The following is an 18,315-nucleotide window of genomic DNA, read 5'->3' as shown; positions in this document are numbered from 1 at the left end:
AATCTTGTTTTCATGCGCTGATTTTTTTTATTTGTTAATCATGAAAAAGCGAACGATCATAGAGAACAATGACACTTTCGATTGCTTTTTCAGCCTTACATTACAGTAAAAAATATTATCATACATTATAAATTAAGAGAGCGTATAACATTTATTTTATACACAAATAGGCTCGAATCTACAACGATAAAAAATAGCTTTGCTTTTCAAGCTTAATTAATGCGTGAAAACCCAACGTGTAATAATAATAATAATAATAATAATAATAATAAAATAAAAAATGTTGTTATTATTATGTAATCACACTGAGCTCACAAAACCATTGCAGAGTGAAAGCTTAAAGCCACAAAACAACACACAACATATTTTAACATATAAATAGATTTAGACACATTTTTGCCAACAATTTAAATAATGAAGAGCCTATTTATATAGGCCTGTTATAGAACAACATTTATGTCTTAAGCAGCATTCAATCAAATAAAAACTACGAGCTCCTACCTCATCGTGGGCCTTATTTATTTATTTCTCATGGTATTACCATAATCCTGTATAGATTTAGTCTTCTTGTGATATTTATATCATCTAAAATCCTCCAAAATATTACACGATTGGAGCGGTTCTCTTTGTCAGGATTGTATCAGGAGTATAGTTTAGCTCAGATAGACTAGTTCCAGGGCCGATATTCCTGATTTGAAAGGGTTAACCCGGTGTAAGGAAAGTTTTGTCCGGCTTTTGTCTGTAATGTTGGATTGTCCTTCGCTGGAATCACAGAGTCCGCCTGTAATCCGGTCCCCGGAGAAGACGGAAGAACTGTGCTGTCAAACATTTGTATACCTGCAGAAACAGAAAAAAGCGCAATAAATAAACTGTTTCAAAGCAGAATAGTGCCGCATATACACTTTTTCGAATTGGGCTAAAGACAAACACCTGCTTGTAAGTTACATACGAAAAAAACAGCATCATAGCCTGCAAACAACTGCATTTTGGTCTGCCGTTGGCACGTCTGCCATTACAGTAAAAGACAAAATTTCCACATAACGAATTTGTTACAAATTAACCTTAATATGGGATAATATTAGTCTCAAACGTGTCTAGCCTAACGTTTTTGTTTAAATTACTTTCATTATTTATTTTGCATTTTTTATGTGTGTCTTATATAACCTTAAATAACCAACTTCGATATCAAATCCACAAAAAAAAAAGAGGAAAAAGAGACTTGAATGCCTTTAATGCTAGAAGAGGCATAGGCCTGTTGGGCCTATAACGAAATCATTTCTTACTTTTGTGACTTTTCATGTGGTATTTAAGCTCCTGCTCCTCTTGAAAAGTTGCCCCGCACAGGTCGCAGGTGTATGGCTTGTCTTTGGCGTGGGTCCGCCGGACGTGGCTGTCATGGGCGGCGTGGGAGGCAAAGGCCTTCCCGCAGTGCTTGCACTTGAAGGGCCGCTCCCCGGAGTGCTGGCGGATGTGTGTGCGCAGAATACTGGAGGCAGTGAAGGCCTGTAAAAGAGAAAATTAAAACCCTCGGTGAATAACAATATTTTCGCTGTTCTTTTTTTTTGTTAAATTCACCGTTTTTTGGAGGCTATCAATAAAGACGACAGGACAGACTGTTTTCGACAGGACAGACTGTTTTTTTAAAGACCAGAAAGCAGCTAAAGGGATTTAACCGCAGTTTATATAATAGGACCCTTTTTTTGACAAGCTAGCTACTTCAAAGTACAACTGTATGCTATGTCTGTCTGTTTAATTTGGCTAATAATAAATAGCTTTATAAAAAGACTCACTTTATCAGAAGCATTTTACCATTTAATACCCTCATGTAAAGATTATTGGTCATTTAAAAAAGGACATTTTGAGGAATTTTTGTTTTCTTTTTCGCATTTTTATCAAAGCTAGCAACCATAAAGTGACTGTACACCGCTGGTCTCGTGGCGCATTGCTTGAAGTGTCCCAGAAAAGGAGAAAGGGGATTAGGTTAAACAAAACGTTCTTCGGGTGCATTAAAAAAGGGGAGGATATCGAGAACAAAGAACAAAACAACTTCTGCTCATTCCAGGGCCGTAAATTAAACGTATAATCTCGGCAGACAAAAGTGTGGGTGTACATCTGGCGATAATTAGCATGTAAGTGTCTCCGCAGAGCGTGCCCGTCGAGAGAAACAATAATGAGGGGCTCGAGCCAAATGCACCATGAAACGAGGCAGCGCTAAATGGATCCTGAACACTGCGGCTTTAAAAAAAAAAGGGTCGAAGAAGAGAAGTAAGGGGCAGAATAAGTCCTGCAGGTCCTTTACTTATAGAGCCAGAGGGGGGAATAAAAACATTATAACATGGAAGATAAAAGCCTTCACTTCCATTAGAGGAAGGTCTTGGCCGGGAACAATGAGACTATTGCTGGAAATTCTTTTAGCTGGTTGTATGATAATTAAAACAACGTAACAAACTGACGTTGATATTTTACTGAACATTTGAAGGCATATCCGTTAAAAATAGAAGCTTAGGCACTACTTAACTCACAGGTCACACTCTGATAATTGTGGTATTATGGGCGATAAAACATTTAAATATCATTATTATTATAGCCTACTATTACGCTTTTAAGACTAATACATTGTATTAGTATAGCCTAGCTATAGGTTAATACATCAACACTGCGCTGGAAAAGGAAAAATAAAGGCTTCTTACCTTATTACAATAGACACACTTGTATGGCCTTTCTCCAGAGTGCACGCGCATGTGCTTGTTGAGACTGGACGACTGGGAGAAACTCTTTCCACACACAGAGCACTGCATATCAGAAGAACATGATACATTAGCATGTAGGAGTTAATGTTATTTATTCATTTAATAATTTCTCATTATTTGTCATTTTTACTTCAAGAAATATTCTGGTAGATTATCTAACTTCGATTCATTAACATTTTAGTGGAGGATTTTATCCGCATTTAAAAGTTATTTTGTCCTTTATAAACTAAAAATAATAAGTGTATTATTTATAACAATTGGTTTCTGAGGGGAAAAGAAGTCATGAAAGTGTGTTTTATAAATAATTAATTCTATTTATATTGTTTTCTTGTGATTCTTTGAGCTATGTGTTTACCATCAAATTTACAGAAGGCCTAATTTGCCTTTAATTTAAAGTATCAGGGTCTAAGTGACGCTGCAGGGAGCTGTTCTTTCAGCACCACGCAAACTTTTGAATGCACCTATGACCCTCCTGCGTGTTACGATTATGTAATGGTAGACCGTGCGTTTACACTATAGTGAGTCCAACAGACGTGTACCTTGTGAGGCCTGTGTTTCTCGTGAACGTGTAAGATGTGGATCCTTAATCTGTCTCTTTTCTCGAAAGATCTGTTGCAGAGGTGGCAGGGGAACTTTCTGTCGCCCTGGTCCACACACCGTGTGTACTTCAGATGTTTGTCTCTGTAGTATTTGTATGCAAACACCTTCCCACATCTGTCACACTTGAAGCCCTCTCCAGTATCTGGGGAAAATATAGAAAACATATATTTAGTGTGGTGGTAAAATAAACCAAGCGGGCGCTGCTGAAAGCAAGGTTAAAGTCTGACCTTCTGTGGGAGGAACCACGCTGCTGTCCTCCCTGGGGTCTTTCAGGGTAAGTGGGATGCCGAGGAACTGTATGTAGCAGTCTCCATACCACACCAGCAACTCCTGGCCTGGCCTGATCTCCTTGCAGGCCTCGTAGAAGATCTGACTCTGGACCTGCACAGCAATCAGGTTCTGCTCCTCTGGGAAACGAGCACACTTCACCAAGGACATCCAGTTCCCTGATCCTCCTCTGCCATCCACAAAGTGACTCAAGCGGCCGTTCTCAAACACCTGGAGTACGAAAGAGTATAAGATGAGCTTGGAAACAGAATATATATATTTTTTAGATGGAATCGGGTCTTCGAAAACAAATTAAACACACACCTCCCACATCAAGGTGTTGTCATCGTATGTCTTCATCTCGCTGGTGTTGACTAGTTTTCCTTGGAAAGGGCCGAAGCGTGTCCCTTTAGGGATACTGCTTTTGTCTGTGAAAACTCCACAATGGGACACGTTTCCCCAAGCTGCATGCAGGACGGTTAAACCTGCAACACGGAGGCAAGGCGGCGTCAAACTCCAGCAGTTCAACGAGCAAACAAACACACAGTTGAATGTGATCTGTGCAGCTTTGTGCATACCTTCTGGAAGTTCAAGTGTTTCTTTGTCCAGTGGGAGAATGTGAGAATCAGAAACTAGAGAAGAAAAAAAAACAATCAAAATTGTGCAAATGGGGAATAAAATTAATAGGGAATTTAAGAAGGTATTGATGGTTAACTAAATATTATCACTCGATAAAATTGATAGACTACATTTGACCTATTGTGACCAAAAATATGCTCATACGTTTTTGGACAATTTCGTTTTTTACAGGATACAATGAAACTGTAGCTACCTAGGCCAAAGAATGCAATCATATATTTTCATACTAAACTGATTTAACATCCGATCATTTCATCACTACAAAAGAAGAGGACTCACCTGAGTTTTCGGGCAAGGCCACTCCTGATATAGCGTGACCCACGCTGCGCTCGTGGCTCCCAGAATAACCATACAGCACCGCGAACAAGTCGTCCTCGCTAAAATTATAAGATGTGCGTGTTTTTTCTGGTGACAGGTCCGCGGCCCGGAGGCGAGACAAACTCTCCTTGGGTGGTGAGGTGGCGGAGGAAGAGGCCGAGGAGGACCTTTCACTGGACGGGCTGCTGAAGTCTGTGGACAGCGGACCGGCGGCGTGCTCGGTCACCACAGCAGCCAGCTCCTCTGGTTTGGAGTAGAGAGGGTGCCCGGTCAACATCTGGCTCAGGTAGGGGATGCCGGAGGCGCTCAACACGTGTTGGTGCAGGACCGAGGCGTGGTGGCCGCCCTGGCCGAGGAACTGAGGGGCTCCGCCGTGCAGGCTGAGCGGAAGGGACGCCTGGGTGTCAGACACCAGACGACCGAGGGACTTGAGCGGATGGAGGAGGCTGTGAGTCTGCGGGAAGAAGTCCATGAAGTGATGGGTGCCGGGGAGAGGGGCATGGTAGAAGCCCCGAGCGGGGCTACCCTTCAGCATGCTGCTTTGGTAGCTCTTGTCCTTTAGCACGACAGGGATACTGGACAGAGACACCGACATGACAGCACGGAGGTGGAGCAGAGGTGCAATGAAGACGGTGGTGTATCCTTCAGTGGATAAGAGAGAGGAGGGGGGTGGGAAGGAAGTAGGGGGTGAGTTATAAAAGTTTAATGTAAGAAAACTAAAAAAGGAAACATGACATCAAAAGAGGTTGACCACACGTGCATTGATTATTTTAAAGCCAATAAGCTGTTACTTTAGCCCTTGGAAACTTTGGAAATTGAAACTTTAATTTGATTACCATAATGCAAATAGGCTACAGCATGAAAACTACGAATCCTTATAGAATTTCGGGACATAAAAATGCCACAAACAGATTAATAGACTGTAAACTGATCGCTGGATGACGGTTATGAAGATTACAATATTTTTTTTTCATTTGATTTACAACTTACAGTGAGGTAAGAGTAAAAAATAAGAAAATCTTGTTTTTCAAATGACCTGTAAAAAACAAGCTGCTGCAGATGAGAACATTGGGCAAATATTGAACAAAGCAAAATAACTAATGAGAAAAGCGATCCTCAGTGAAATGGGGCAGCCGATTTTGCAATATTTCCAGCTGAGAGGACACACAGCAGGCAAACATCAGATGCTCATCAGCGGCTGCAAATGAGCGGCCTGAACATGCAGTGTGTTTGTTTTTTTTTGTTTTTTGTTTTTTTTGGAACCGTTCACCAGTCAGCCAGTAAACAGAGAGACAAATCAGGGTCATGACACTAATTAAAGAAGAGTCGGATCGAGCAGAGGTCAACATTAATGAAGCTTATAATGGACCCTTATAATCACCGCTCAATCATTGAGAAAAAGACATCAGCAGGGAAATAGTTGGAGCAAAATGTTGGCTGGAGGAAATTACGATTGGCTTGAATTCTGAGTTTACCAGAAGAGAAATTAAAAAGATACATCATTTCAAACATGAAAATACCAAATGATCTATCCTAACTCTAGAAATTATTTATTATTTAAAAGAATACACAGTTAACATAAAGGAATGAGTAATAATGAATTCCGTGAATAACAGAGACTGTATTTTCTTTTTTATATAAATCTGCAGCAATGTGCTGTAGGTGCGATTTTTCAACTGCAAAATCTGCTTACCTTGTTTAAATGAAGCAGAGTTGATTCAAAGTGAAGTCGTCTCTGTCATGTCCACAGGCTTCAGTGAGTAAAATTAGAACCAAATCTCGCAACTTCTGCAACTTCAGAGTGCGTTATGTGCTGCGGGGACTTCTCTCTCTCTCTGTGTCTTGGTCTGTGGTCATCTGAGGGCATCTCTACTGGAGATGCTTCCCAGCACCTTCTTCCTATTGGCCAGGAATCCGCTTGACCTCATGCATCTCAATGCCCCCCCCCCCCATAGGAATACATTTTCTCTGGGACAACCCACCCCGTTAACTTCTCCACACCGCTCTCTGCCACAATGAGAGGTCCCCCTAACATTTCCATGCGGAGACCCTCCCCATCCCATTACAAACACTTGATAAGATCTTACCCCCCCCCCCCCCCCCCCCAAGTGGAGTGAAGATGTGTGTTATTATGTCTTGGATGTGGTGAGTTAGGGAAAAGTCCAAACAATGGTCGAAAAAATACATAATACATTCGACATCTACATCTTTCTCTCTCTGCTCCAAACTTCGTTGGGAGAACGAGTAAAAGTGAACCGAGTGTTCTCTTTATTTTATTGTATCATTAGTTGTGTTTTTTTTGCATGCATTTTCATATTGACTTTTGTATTTTGTTTATATTTTCTTACAGTTTTGAATGGGCTATTTGTATAAAGGCTCTTCTTCGCACGGGTATTGCAAACGCTTAGACCAAATACAAATACCGGTAAACATGGAAAAATAACCAGGCCTCCACGTCTAATCATATATTTAAAACGCTTCATTTTTGCAGTATTCGCATGAAATTAATGTGAATTGTAGCTGTATCCAAAACTAAAGGCCTAAAGACTAAATAAAATATGTCTGAAGAAATGTGTATGTATGCGATTTGTTTTTTTGGGATTTTCGATTAAAGTATTTATTTTATGCAATTTCAAATTCATTATTATCGAAAAAAATAAACAAATAGGAAAGTAAAATGTTCATTATTTAAATAGGGATTCTTTTTTAAAATTTAGTTTGTCAATTCAGCTGAGTGATAAAATCATTATATTCTGGTTTTAGTTAATAAAGCTGAACAGGTTGCTTCTTCTTGCATTTTTATATGTTGGAAAAAACACAGTAGAAAGGTACCTTGAGGCTTTAAATGGTTTCCCCGAGCTCAAACCTCCTTCACTTTTCACCTTCAGTCACCTGAAATAAGAGTCACTTGATTAAATATTGCAATAACAGAATTCTTTATTTACAAGGCAAATAGCATCAGCGAAGCCATATTAGTTCACAACTTGCATAACTGTGGTTTTAACTTCTCTTGTATATCTAATTTTGCATAAAACGCTCACACACTAAGGGGTACAAAGGTGGATGCGGGTGTACAGTGTGATTCCTGTGAACAATGCAGAAAAAAAAAAATATCTCGGGAAAACACAACAGTAAGCTTTCTTCAGAAAGTCCATATAGTATATTACATATTGCTTCAATATCCCTATGTATCATCTTTTCCATACAAACAGTGAGGGGGAAATGAAATAACAGAGTCAACTTCAACCCAACACAGAACAGAGAGCAATGATGAGGGACAGTCCAACTGTGACCGAGTCTCCAGTAACTGAGAAGAGCTGAACAATGATGCACCCATTCAATATTGTACACAAGTCATTATACAAATTTATACAGACAGCGGTGTAATGTACAAGAACGAGAACGGACGAAATCTAAGGCATTATGCTAGGGTTTTTAGCATTTCAAGGTTGCATCTTAGCTCTAAGAAATTGGCAGACAATACAAAAGGGCATTTAAAGTTCTTCAAAACCATAAGTTAAAGAGAAAAAATATTTCGTTTAGTGGGTCCAAAGCCTGGATATTTGTTAGGGGCAAAATCATTTCTTTGCACCTGTCCTCATTATAAATGCTAAAAAATGCATTGCTACCACATGGCTTTAAGTCTTCAAAATCTTGACAATCTTTGGAAATTTGCAAAGGGCTCTGAATCATTCTTTAAAATGGCTCAAAAAGGCTTGTTCTGCACGACTGTATTTTACAATCAAAACAGCATTTATCAAAGAAGTGTGGTCTCCTGTAGGCCTACAGCAAAATAACTGCATGACATCTGCAATGATGACAACCAAAACTTTGATGCAGACTTCCTTTGTCCCAAAGTTGACTTGCTACAGCTTCAAATTTTGTATAGAACTTAATTTAAAAAAAAGAAGCAACAATGGGCAACTTCCTCCGCAAGTGCTGAGAAAAGCATGGTGCAACTGTACAACACCACGTTGTCAACATGTTGACAGGAAACACCATCAGTCACATCCTAAGGCCTTTAATGACAATACATTCAGAATGATTCTTTTCCTATTTTATGCTGCAACATCTATATTAGACCCTGTGAAGTGACATCATCATAGATTTCTTGTTTTCTGTGGGCCTCGAAGCGTGCTAACCAACAGGTCGTCTCTCACGATGAAAATAAAAGCTGGTAGAATTCAGAAATCCAATTGAAAGGTGAGGATTATTTGGCTTTGCTCCAAGTCTGTCCTGGGTTAAATAGCTGATATAAAAAGTTTTGTTTCTTTGAGGAAAATGTACTTTTGAGGTTAGAGAAGATGACTTGCTCTAGATCTTGTGAAGGTCAAACCAAACCCCTACTGGGGCACAAGAATAGCATGTCATTACTGAACACTTTATAGTTGAACTAACTGCCTGAGGTCATAAAATATGGCTAAGTGTCTGTCAGAGCAGGTCTCATGAAGTGCAGTCTTAACTCTGACCTCTGCTATAGAAGAATGGCTGGAGGCAGAGAGGGCATGTGTCAACAGGGGGATCACAAACTACCTCCCTCTCCAGGCCTCAGCCAATGCTGCATAATCTAATAGGAACGCTGTGTGTGGATGTAGACTTTCTTGGTACAAACTGCAATAAAAAACTGTGTTTAATACTGCATCCAAACATGGAGCAAAAATGTGTCCTTTTTCTTCAGGAAACTGTACAAAAATTACAAAAACAAAAACACAAAAAAACCCCAAGAGATTCTCAAGTAATCGTTATTGCTTGTTTACATCACACCAGAACAGTTTGCACCTAGCAGCTTGTATGAAGCATTTTTCACTCCAGACAACATAGAAAGCACACTTCTGTTATTTTTTTGAGTTATTGTATGGCTGTGTTGAATTTGTCCTGTTGTTTTTTTTTCTTTTTTTCTTTTTTGTGTTCTATGCTAAAGGCAGAGAAGCAAGCGATAATCTGTACACTGTATACACAGCACACCCCCTTACAACCCTTCCCTACTTCCCACCCCCACCCCTGTCTGCATCGTACCAGAACATCAGAACATGAAGGCTCCCACTCCACTTCCCATAAACAAAACAAAAAAATGGAAAAATAATAATAATATAATAAAAGAAAAACAAAAAAAACCTGCTCTGTTTCAAGAGGCAGTTGTGACCAGACAGGGGGAACCAAAACCATAAGGAATAAAATAAATAGGAAAGAAAATGTTTTACTTATTGGTATGTACAATCTCTGTAATTCATTTTTAAACCATATTTGACTTTGACATCTTCTTCTGAAACTAAAGGACCAAAGTATAATCCATTATTCAGGTTAACAGAAGAATCTTCTCAGAAAGAATACAACCATTACTGTTAAAATTATAAAAAAAGTGCCTCTTTCACACTTTTAGAAATATTTTTTCTTGTTGCTACTAGGATAAAGAATCATCTACAATAATTAAAATGAATCTATACAGAAAAATAAAACTTAATTTAATACACTATAGAAACCTCTTGACTAAATTAGTCTAATCATACAAATCACCAGTCCACTCAAACCATTCTTCTGCAGTGTTTTTCAAGATCAGTTTTTTCAACCATATATCTTCAATCTACATCTTATTTCTCACAAGAAGAAAAAAAACTAAAACAATAATAATAATAAAATAAAGAACAGCAAAAAGGCAAAACCGGCTAAGTGTTTGAGCTCCATCCGTAATTCTGAACATAACTTGGAGTCTTTGCTGCCATTTTGGAACTATGTGGAAATGTCACAAATGTGAGAAAAGTAGGACATAAAAGGAAAAAAAAAAAAAGAAAAAAAAAAAAAATCAGTGTACGTCATTTTTGAGATGAGATTGTAAATGGCCGCTGTCCACTGAGAGGAATACATTCATCAGAACGAGGGATCCCACCCACTGCTGCCCCCTTAAGTCAGCGTCCCCCACCAGGAGGCCTACAGTAAGTCACACTACGGTGAATGCAGCTGGACAGGCAGACAGACTGGCTCATCACGAGGCTCTCCTCCAGGAGGGATAGGCATGTTGGACAGAGATCCATGATCCTTCCCCCAGCCCTCTTCACACTCCTGTGCCTGTTCGTGGCCGGGCTCCTCCGGGGATGCTGAAGAGGCCCAGCGGGGGACAGACAGCAAATTTGGGCTGGGGAGACGGGGTCAGGGCATGGCCTGGCTGGTTCAAGGGGCCGTCGGTTGGTTTACATGTTTGTACAATTTTTAAAGGGCCGACGCGCTCCTTGCACCAGCTGATCACTGAGGTTCAGGTTAAGAACTCCATGAGGGTCAACAGTACTTCTGCAGAGAGACGACACATAATAATTCACAAGTTGTAGAGCTTTACAGAAACACACGGTTCAACAGCACAGGTGACTGGTTAACTTGAACTTGCAGAACTTGAACTTATCTGGAGTGAAGCCACTTGTGCAAAAGACTATAAACAATTAGAAACCATCTGAGAACACTCATCAAGCCTAAAACAAGTCAGTAAATCACATAAGCTTGCACTAATGGCCCAACGGTAAATAATTGAAATAATCTAAGTGCCAATATATTTCTATAATCCTGGAAGGGGGATAAATCAAGTGACAGATATACTGGTATGTTACAACTGTCTGAAGTGCAGACAATCAAACAACAGCACCTTGTTTAAATATTCATGGCCCTTTATTGGGCTTAAAAGCATCATGGACAGCATCAGTGCATTCCACATACTGAGCTAACAATACCAGGGAGACAAAGGAAGAAAGATTAACTTGGTTGACATTAAATGAATGATAATCACCCGAAACAGCACCAGTGCGGACGTGAAAATATTTGTACTTTTTTATTTTTATTATCTAATTACCTGAGTGTCAGTAAATAATAGTAATGTCAGCTGTCTATGTTGCAGTGAAAGTCTGACTTGTCATCTTGCCACATCAAACTTCACTATGCTTGTGTACAGTATGTGTAGAGAGAGCACAGGTTTGACAGGAGTCAAGTTTTCCATGTGAATCGAACCAGCTGATGAGTCAACTGTCCAGACAAGCCAGCCTTTGAATATCATATGGTAACGTCTACATAGTCTAAATGGTCTGGCTCTAAAGGGCCTGCTGCTAATTACATCATTGTCCTCTAAGTTCAAGTCAAGTACTACAACTCGGGCTAGAGGAGTTACGTAAACTACTAAGTAAATTATTCACTAGCACGGCTGTCCAATAAGTGTACCCAAACACTTAGGGTCTTACGATAAGACAAACACATACAGAAGCCGTGTAGAGTGGGGAGAAAGAAGGATGAACCTTTTAGTTTTTCTTGGTCCCCTGATTACTGTGTAAAACTGTAAGGGGTCCATTTTGTTAACCTCTAAGGCTTAAACTCTGAAAGTGTCTGACTTGTATTACAACAGGGGCTGATGTAAAGGCACAGCCTAAGGATATTACTGGGCTACATGAAACTCTAATTCAGTCTGGCCATGCCTAAAAGTGGCCAGCTGAAAAAAAGCTTTCTCTTAAACTACATTTCTGGTAATTCTTCTCCCAGAGCTAAAAGATTCTTAATTTTACCCCTTTTAGAGGATTTATGCGTCAAGACTGGCCTGGTAGTGTTTACCTGTTCTTGCCCCATGGAGGGCAAGCCGGGTGAGGGCCCTGACGTGACACTCATCTGTCCGGCCATCTGGCCCATGCTGCTCATGCTGCTGGTTGCCATGTTGGTGGCCATGGAGACATTGTTGAGGTTCATACCATTGCCATTGTACATGTTGCTGTTATTCTGCTGGGTGAACTGTGGTGATGCCTGCTGCTGTGAGAACATACTGGGGATAAGGGAGCGGGGGGAAAAAAAAGGATGTCACACATTGATGTGGTATGTAGTAGTCTGTTAAGAAGCACACAGGAAAGTAGAAAAGAAGAGAAGGAATTTTAAGTTATATTTACCTGTTGCCTCCCATGTTGCCCTGTGGCCAGCCGTTCATGTCAGGGGAGCCCTGAAAAGCAGCGTTTCCTTGGCCCTGCTGCATCATTGGGGACTGCGTGTGGGCCATGCGGGGAGAAAGCAGGGGGCTCTGTGGTGTGCCGGGACCTCCGAAGCCTCCGTCTGCCTGTTGGCTCATACCTGAGGTGGATGCATCAAAACAGTTCAACGACACTGGACCGGCAGAGACCCGCCAACAAATCAATGTACTGAGTGTAGTTAATGTAAGCATTCCATGTAGTTTACACAGACGTGCCACATAGGAACAAACGTTCTGACAGACAATTGCAAAGAACGAGCAAGCGTGATGATTAGTGTGAATGGAAACGTTCCATTCCGGTGTACATTTGGGATTACTGACAGGCAGTTCATATTTCCTACATGCATGTAAAGTAGTGAACAGGCAAGCAACTAGGAAGTAAAGGAATAAGGAGATGGCTTAGGAGAGAAGGGAAGGGGAGAAGTAATTCTAGCTGAGCTGTACAAACCACTGGGCCAGAATCAGATTAAGGAGTGAAGGACAAATCAAACATGTCATTAGACAAATGAGTATTATTCTAGATTATCAGATCAGACTGACAGGTAAAGGCCTGATTATTGCCCTGCCTGGTCAGGTGCCAAGTCTGTATGCTGAGTTAAGCTTTGATTACCGTGTCTTGGTGCCCTCTGGTGGAGAGGGAGTATATAGCCGGGGCACCATTTTGGACAGTGCACAGAACAATGAGTACAAGATAGCACTAACTGACAACTACTTATATGTTATAAAATTGAGGAGTAAAATATGCAGCATGATTTGGATCATACAATGGCAGCTTATTAATGCAGTCATCAGCGCACAACATTACAAATCAGATGATTGCTCCTATTAAAAAGCATGTGATACTGTGCAACTATAGTCACATCAACACATAGACACAATGGCGAGCACACACACACACACACAGGTTGTAGGGTAAAGTGTGTGGTAGGCTGGGGTGTGGGAGCAGTACCTGAGTTGGGAAACTGAAAGGCACTGTGCTGCATTTGGGGGCTGAGTACGGCCCCGTACTGTCCGCCCATCATGTTTGTGTTTCCCATCATCATCTGTGAGGAGGAGGAGGAGGTGGAGGAAGAGGAGGAGGTGCCATGCAGGTGGAGCTGAGGGTTGGGGGGGAGAGAGGGCAGGCTTGGGGAGAGAGGGGAGGAGAAGGGGCTGGTAGGGGGAGGTGGAGAGGCCAGGCCTGTACTGGTACCGTAGCTGGGCGGGTAGGGGAACTGCTGGGGGTTGGCCTGTGGGATCCGAGGGTTACTCATGCCTCCGGCAGCCATGTTGGGAGGCAGGTTGAGGCCCGGGCCCCTCATGGCCATGCTCCTTTGCTGCTGGACCTGCTGGGCCTGCTGGACCTGCTGCTGCTGCTGCTGCCTCTGTCTCAGGTGATTACTCAGCAGCTCCCGCTGACGCTGGGCCAACATCTGAGCATTGATGGTCCCCTGGAAGTGAGAGGGGAATGATGAGCAAGAATAGAGGAACACACAAAAAAATCTATCAGATCTACATCATGTATATCTACTCTATATCTGTATGTCTACAATCTGCTTCTACAACATGAACACTGGAATTCAAAGCCCTACATACAGTCATAGCAATTTGTCTGTGCAGACGGATGTGACGGCAGCGGTGACCTACCTGGTTTGGAGCACTGGCTCTAAGAGGTAGGTTCACATTTGACACACTACTCATCTGAGTCATCATTGGCTGACGGTTCTGCTGGGAGACAGAAGAGGTTAAGACAGGTTAACACCATCCTCCAATCAATTGAAAATTGTTTAATTAACTTTCAGCCAATAAACAATAAGAAAACTACTAGCATGTGGATCTGAATGATATTACAGATGAAATAACAATGATTACATTAATAAATCTAAATCTTTTCAGTGGCGGACATGATGAATATTATTCTAGGAGAAGACCAACAGGTGGCAGGTAGAGGTTGTGTGCACGGAAAACCTGCCAAAATGTCAACCTCAAGGATAATTACACAACTCCCATGTGTGTGTTCAACCACACAGCTGTGGATCAAACAGAGTGAACGAAATGTGAACACTCAGTGCACAGTATCACTTCCACCAGTGTCAGGAAAAGTCTAGATGCAAGCGTACCTGCTGTGACTGTAGCCGGTGCTGAAGCTGCAGCCGTAGTGTGTTGGGTTGGTTTGGGGCGACCGCAGACCTGATTCCTGGCCGCGCCTGCATCCTCATCATGGGGTAACCCGGCCGTGGACCCATCTGGCCTGACATTGGGTGGAAGCCTGGCTCTTGCATGGGAGCACCGGGGTAGCCCCTTTGGGTCATATGGGATGGCGGGGGACCAAATTGCTGGGTGTACATGGGGGGCTTCTGGTCTAACATCATTCCGGGGTCCTGAGGGAACTGGTCTGGCTCCAGGGTTTGGCTCTGAAACAGGCAGGTACAGAAACAGATAAAAAAAACAATGTAAAGCCATGAAAAATGATAAAGAAGTCACTTCAAAGCAACAGAAATGTTACCAATGTCACACATCTCACCTGTTCTACCAGAGCAGGGATCCCGAGGGCACGATCAATCTCCTCCAAACCGTCAAAATCTTTTAGTGCAGTGTACAGTTGGGACATCAGGGCGCCCTCATCTACTGAACTACCATCACCAGAGCTGAGCCCAGTGCTGCACAGCAAGTCCTCCTGAGGCGCTGAGTGCACCGGCCTGTGCAGAGAGGAGACAGAGAATGAATTCATTTACTTGCTGAGAAAACTTTGTTTGCTGGTCTAAGAGTTTTCTACAGTTTGTACTGTACAGAGTACAATTACAATACTCAAAAAAGGAAGTTTGATAAGAATAGTGAGTGGTTTTTCTGCATTTTAAATAACGATAATTTGCAAGTAAGTAGCTTGCCTGTTCTGGTTTACAAACGCTGTCTGGTCGATGGGCATCATGCTGTCTGGCCATGGGGCTGTCTGGTTGGGTGGAGCCTGTTGCTGAGAGAAATGGTGGCCGACCATACCAATATCCATGTCAGGTTGGGCTAAACGGGGAAAAAAGAAAACACATTCAGTCAAAAGAGTGGACAGTCGATAAATAAAAAATAAGAATAGAAGAATAAAAAAACAGGCAAACTAGAAACTGTTACATTTCTTTTTAAACCCAGGAACAGAAGGATACAAGGTCCAGGTTAGATATTACTTTCATATATAGAGTGCTATACTATAGCAAACCACAAGGTGGCAACCTTTCAAATTCAGAGACAGTTACTGTATATATATATGCATGTTGAGGTCTTTCCACCTGTGCCTCACTAGTCCCCATACACCATGGACCACAGCTGATGATTAGGATTAATAAATTAAAGCTGAATTCATAAAATACAAGTTCTTACCCCTGGTTTCTATATTAACATGCTTTAGAACCTGTTGTTTTCTTAGGGAATCTGACTCTGTTGTGTCTGGTCAACCTCAAATCTCCTGTGTGTTGTCATACTGCCATTTAGTTTCCCAATTTAAAAAACCGTGTTACTTGTGTTTCTAGGCTAAATCATGCTCTTACCATTGGCCATCATTGGGGACTGGAGCATCTGTCGGGGCCCTGGCTGGCTGCTGGGCCTCATGGGAGCACTGTTTGGCCCCATCCTGCCCTGCATGGCACCTTGCTGCCCAGGGCCGGACGCTCCCAGAGGAGGGGCAGAGGCTGAACCCACCCAGCCCTCCTGCTGCTGCATGCCCGGCCGTGGACCACCTGGAGTCATCAGTCCTGGGGGAGCAAACACACAAAGGGAGACAAGAGACAGTGAGAGATTCCTCAGGACAGAGCTCAGTGGATGTTCTCCGTCACCATGATGCAATGGTGCAATAACAACGGAAAAGCCATCAATGTAGTGCTGGGGGATGTTTGAGGCCTGCTAATATGTGGGTGCGACAGTGAGAAAAACTTGGTGCCAGTGCAGGTGCCTGACTATTTCCTGTCACAGGAAGTGAGTCACTGTGCCATTACATGGTAGATCATAGGCTGAGAGTGACATAGATAGAGGGGAAAGGGGTCTTTCCTCAGAACGTGGAAAGCAGCTACATGTGTTAACACAGTCCTGAAAAACATTAAGAGTTAAAAGCAGATTTACATTTGATGGTGAGCCAAAACTGAAAAAAGGGGCCATCAAATGATAACTGTAGTTAAAATGAATTCAGTTCTTATTGAATTTTGGTGCTTTTTAGTTTGATGCCGTCTCTAGTAGCTACTCTGAAGTGTAAAATGGCTGGGAAATATTTTGTGCAGGAAAATTGATACAAGCATAACTGTGTCCAGGGCACTATATGAGACAACACCTCTAAAGAAGTTAGTTGCTCTGTGGACTGGTCATTTTTATTTAACTAAATCAGAGCATGCATCATTGCTTTACCAGGAACTGGTTAAACACTTCATTAAAAAAAAAAAGAAAAGAAATCAATAAATGCTGAGCAACATTGCTAGTGACACACACAGACAGACAATAACATTATAAACAGTCACTACAAAGGACAGACTGTCACACCTACCTGTGTTGACCATACTGGACTGGTTAGTCATCATGCCTTGACTTCCCACCATGCCTTGCTGCTGTTGCTGCTGCATAAGCGTGTATGGGCTTGTGGCCCTTATGGGGTACTGTAATGAGGGCTGCTGGGGGGACACATTCATGTCCAGGGACACACTCCTCACAGGTAGCCCCCTGGCTGGCTGGCCTGCTCGGACACCCCCGAAATCTGAAGATAGGAAAACACGAGTTTGAGCCAAATGCACAGTGTAACAGTTCAGTATCATAGCTACATATTTAGAACGTCATGACCTTATGATTGGAGCATTTTGTAAACACTGGCAAGTTTTAATATAATGCGGTCTACTGCGAGGGGGAAACCCCTTGCGTCTACTCTTCCAAGTAAGTATGACACTCACTAGTTGGGCCCATGCCAGTGCCTCTGTGTTGCTGCTGTGGCACCATGGCGGGATTGGTCTCGGACATCTGCAGGATGTCATTGATGATGTTCTGTTTGTCCATGGGACTGGGCAGCGAAACGGGCCGCGGCTCACAGAAGAGCTGCGGCTGAGCATTCTGCAGGTCGTTCAGGATGTCATCCAGCTCTGACGACTGGAGAGGACATGGAGAGAAAAAGAGTGAAAACAAGAAATGACAAACCACTTAGGGCTTCCATTTAGAAACCAACTGCTGCTCCACCTGCAGACACACAAACATAAATATACATGTTACAGGCACACACCCTCACTGAGAGCAAAACTGGTGTGTAAACACTACAACACTTGCGTGAGGAGTCTTTATCTGGGAGATGAGAACAGCAGGCTTGGCCTTGTTTATAATAACAGCAGTAACCCGGGGATAAAATGGACCACTTTCCATCAAATCTAGGCCACACTTCACTTTAACTTAGCTTATCAGAATCACATATACTCCTTGGTTACCGGCCGGTGTCAGACAAAAAACACTACAGCTGCTCTCCTTTTTATAGTCCACAATATATAAAGGACGTAACGAATGCCATACTATTATAAATAATATTTTTTAAACCCAGTTGAGGAAAGAGTAATGCAAAACATATGGCTACTGAAGCTGCCTTCTGCTGAGTAACATGGGAGAGCAGCATGAGGCGGCAGGAGTTTAGTTGGTGCCAAAGTCTGAACTACTCTCTGACCCGCTACTGTAAACAGCTGGACTGAGCCAGCTCCATAGAGCCCAAGGCTACGTTCATATACAACTAGGCTTTGGACTGTCTGGCAAGTTTTTGTTTAGTTTTTCACACAACTA

General features: G+C 42.2%; 2 protein-coding genes across 3 annotated transcripts in view; both read right to left on the bottom strand.

Moving 5' to 3' along the window:
- Positions 1 to 132: 132 nt before the first annotated feature.
- prdm14 (PR domain containing 14) lies at positions 133 to 5,415 on the bottom strand. The gene is made up of 8 exons (XM_056364610.1): positions 4,536 to 5,415; positions 4,196 to 4,249; positions 3,942 to 4,102; positions 3,578 to 3,848; positions 3,290 to 3,492; positions 2,691 to 2,792; positions 1,284 to 1,503; positions 133 to 837 (listed from the first exon to the last, which is right to left on the bottom strand). Exons 1-8 carry the CDS (start codon positions 5,167 to 5,169, stop codon positions 668 to 670), a joined length of 1,815 nt encoding a protein of 604 aa, XP_056220585.1. The 5' UTR covers positions 5,170 to 5,415; the 3' UTR covers positions 133 to 667.
- A 2,071-nt stretch (positions 5,416 to 7,486) lies between these two features.
- Positions 7,487 to 18,315, bottom strand: part of ncoa2 (nuclear receptor coactivator 2) — a 56,494-nt gene continuing 45,665 nt past the window's right edge. Inside the window, exons 12-22 of one of the 2 annotated variants that reach the window (XM_056364259.1) lie at positions 17,451 to 17,643; positions 17,054 to 17,260; positions 16,071 to 16,274; positions 15,423 to 15,552; positions 15,059 to 15,233; positions 14,655 to 14,948; positions 14,182 to 14,262; positions 13,748 to 13,985; positions 12,479 to 12,656; positions 12,153 to 12,357; positions 7,487 to 10,856 (exon numbers count right to left, since the gene is read on the bottom strand). In XM_056364259.1, the coding sequence (XP_056220234.1) occupies positions 10,845 to 10,856; positions 12,153 to 12,357; positions 12,479 to 12,656; positions 13,748 to 13,985; positions 14,182 to 14,262; positions 14,655 to 14,948; positions 15,059 to 15,233; positions 15,423 to 15,552; positions 16,071 to 16,274; positions 17,054 to 17,260; positions 17,451 to 17,643 (1,917 nt within the window). In that variant the 3' untranslated portion in view covers positions 7,487 to 10,844. The remainder of the gene's footprint in view (positions 10,857 to 12,152; positions 12,358 to 12,478; positions 12,657 to 13,747; positions 13,986 to 14,181; positions 14,263 to 14,654; positions 14,949 to 15,058; positions 15,234 to 15,422; positions 15,553 to 16,070; positions 16,275 to 17,053; positions 17,261 to 17,450; positions 17,644 to 18,315) is intronic. The other variant, XM_056364260.1, reaches the window with a different exon arrangement.

The sequence above is a fragment of the Seriola aureovittata genome, chromosome 20 (assembly GCF_021018895.1).
Source record: "Seriola aureovittata isolate HTS-2021-v1 ecotype China chromosome 20, ASM2101889v1, whole genome shotgun sequence".
Classification (NCBI taxonomy): Eukaryota; Metazoa; Chordata; class Actinopteri; order Carangiformes; family Carangidae; genus Seriola; species Seriola aureovittata.
This window is presented reverse-complemented; position numbering and strand designations above follow the sequence as displayed.

Coding starts and splice junctions, on each gene's coding strand:
- prdm14 (XM_056364610.1), bottom strand. CDS start 5,169: ATGTCGGTGTCTCTGTCCAGTATCCCTGTCGTGCTAAAGGACAAGAGC. Junction 4,103..4,195: donor AACACTTGAACTTCCAGAAG/GTATGCACAAAG, acceptor TCCGTGTTGCAG/GTTTAACCGTCCTGCATGCA. Junction 3,849..3,941: donor ACAACACCTTGATGTGGGAG/GTGTGTGTTTAA, acceptor TTCGTACTCCAG/GTGTTTGAGAACGGCCGCTT.